The 884-nt window shown below is 48.6% G+C and overlaps 1 protein-coding gene across 1 annotated transcript; it reads right to left on the bottom strand.

The window, feature by feature from the left end:
• Positions 1 to 61: 61 nt before the first annotated feature.
• LOC121939576 (serine/threonine-protein kinase MRCK beta-like) lies at positions 62 to 779 on the bottom strand (the record flags this gene model as incomplete). The annotated part of the gene is made up of 2 exons (XM_042482582.1): positions 482 to 779; positions 62 to 166 (listed from the first exon to the last, which is right to left on the bottom strand). Coding segments are annotated over exons 1-2 (403 nt in total), but the record flags the coding sequence as incomplete, so codon positions are not given.
• Positions 780 to 884: the final 105 nt, after the last annotated feature.

Below are 884 nucleotides of genomic sequence, written 5' to 3'. Positions count from 1 at the left end.
GACACAGAGAGAGGAGACACAGAGAGAGGAGACACAGAGAGAGGACACACAGGACACTGACCTGCCAGCTTCTTCTTGAGACGCTCGATCTCTTCGTTCAGCTTCTTGATCTCTTTGTCTCGACTCAGAGTTCCTCCTCGAGGAGCTGCCAACGCCTGAGTCGACTCTACACACAGAGTACTGCGTTAGTACTAACAAAGTACAGCACCAGTATTACATCTGTGCTGCATTAATACTGCGTCAGTACTACACACAGAGTACTGCATCAATACTAACAAAGTACAGCATCAGTACAGCATCAATACTGCTTCAGTACTAACAAAGTGCAGCACCAGTATTGCTTCAGTACTGCATCAATATGGCATAAGTACTGCATCAATCAATACCAATAAGGTAGAGCATCAGTATTACTTAAAATCTAACTATTTTAAAGTATTTCAAAGTATTTCACAGCATGTTGAAGTAACTGAGTGTGTCTCACCCTGCAGTTTGCGGTTCAGCTCCTGTTTCTCCTGCTCCAGGCGGCGGATCCTCCTCTCGAAGGCCTCCACCTCCTGCCCCCCTCCTCCTCCTCCTCCCTCCTGCCCCTCCCCCTCCTGGCGGACTCCGAGCAGCTCCGGTCGGCTCAGCGAGCCGCGGTCGGAGAAGCAGCTGTCGGTGGTGTAGGTGAAGCCGACGAAGGGGAGGTGCTGCCCAGTGAACCCAGTGTGAGACATCGGAGGGCTGATGTCCTGCATGAGAGACGGACTGGTCAGACTGGACGCAGGGACAGAGGACATTAACCCGAGCAAACTGGCTTTTTTTTTTTTTTTTATGGGAAGAAACCCATGAGCAACAAAAAATGATGATCAAAAGAGTTAGTAAAAAGTTTTTAAAAAATACAT

This window comes from Plectropomus leopardus, unplaced genomic scaffold (genome assembly GCF_008729295.1).
Source record: "Plectropomus leopardus isolate mb unplaced genomic scaffold, YSFRI_Pleo_2.0 unplaced_scaffold51232, whole genome shotgun sequence".
NCBI classification, from domain to species: domain Eukaryota; kingdom Metazoa; phylum Chordata; class Actinopteri; order Perciformes; family Serranidae; genus Plectropomus; species Plectropomus leopardus.
The sequence above is the reverse complement of the archived record's forward strand: the minus strand, read 5'-3'. Positions and strand labels throughout refer to the sequence as shown.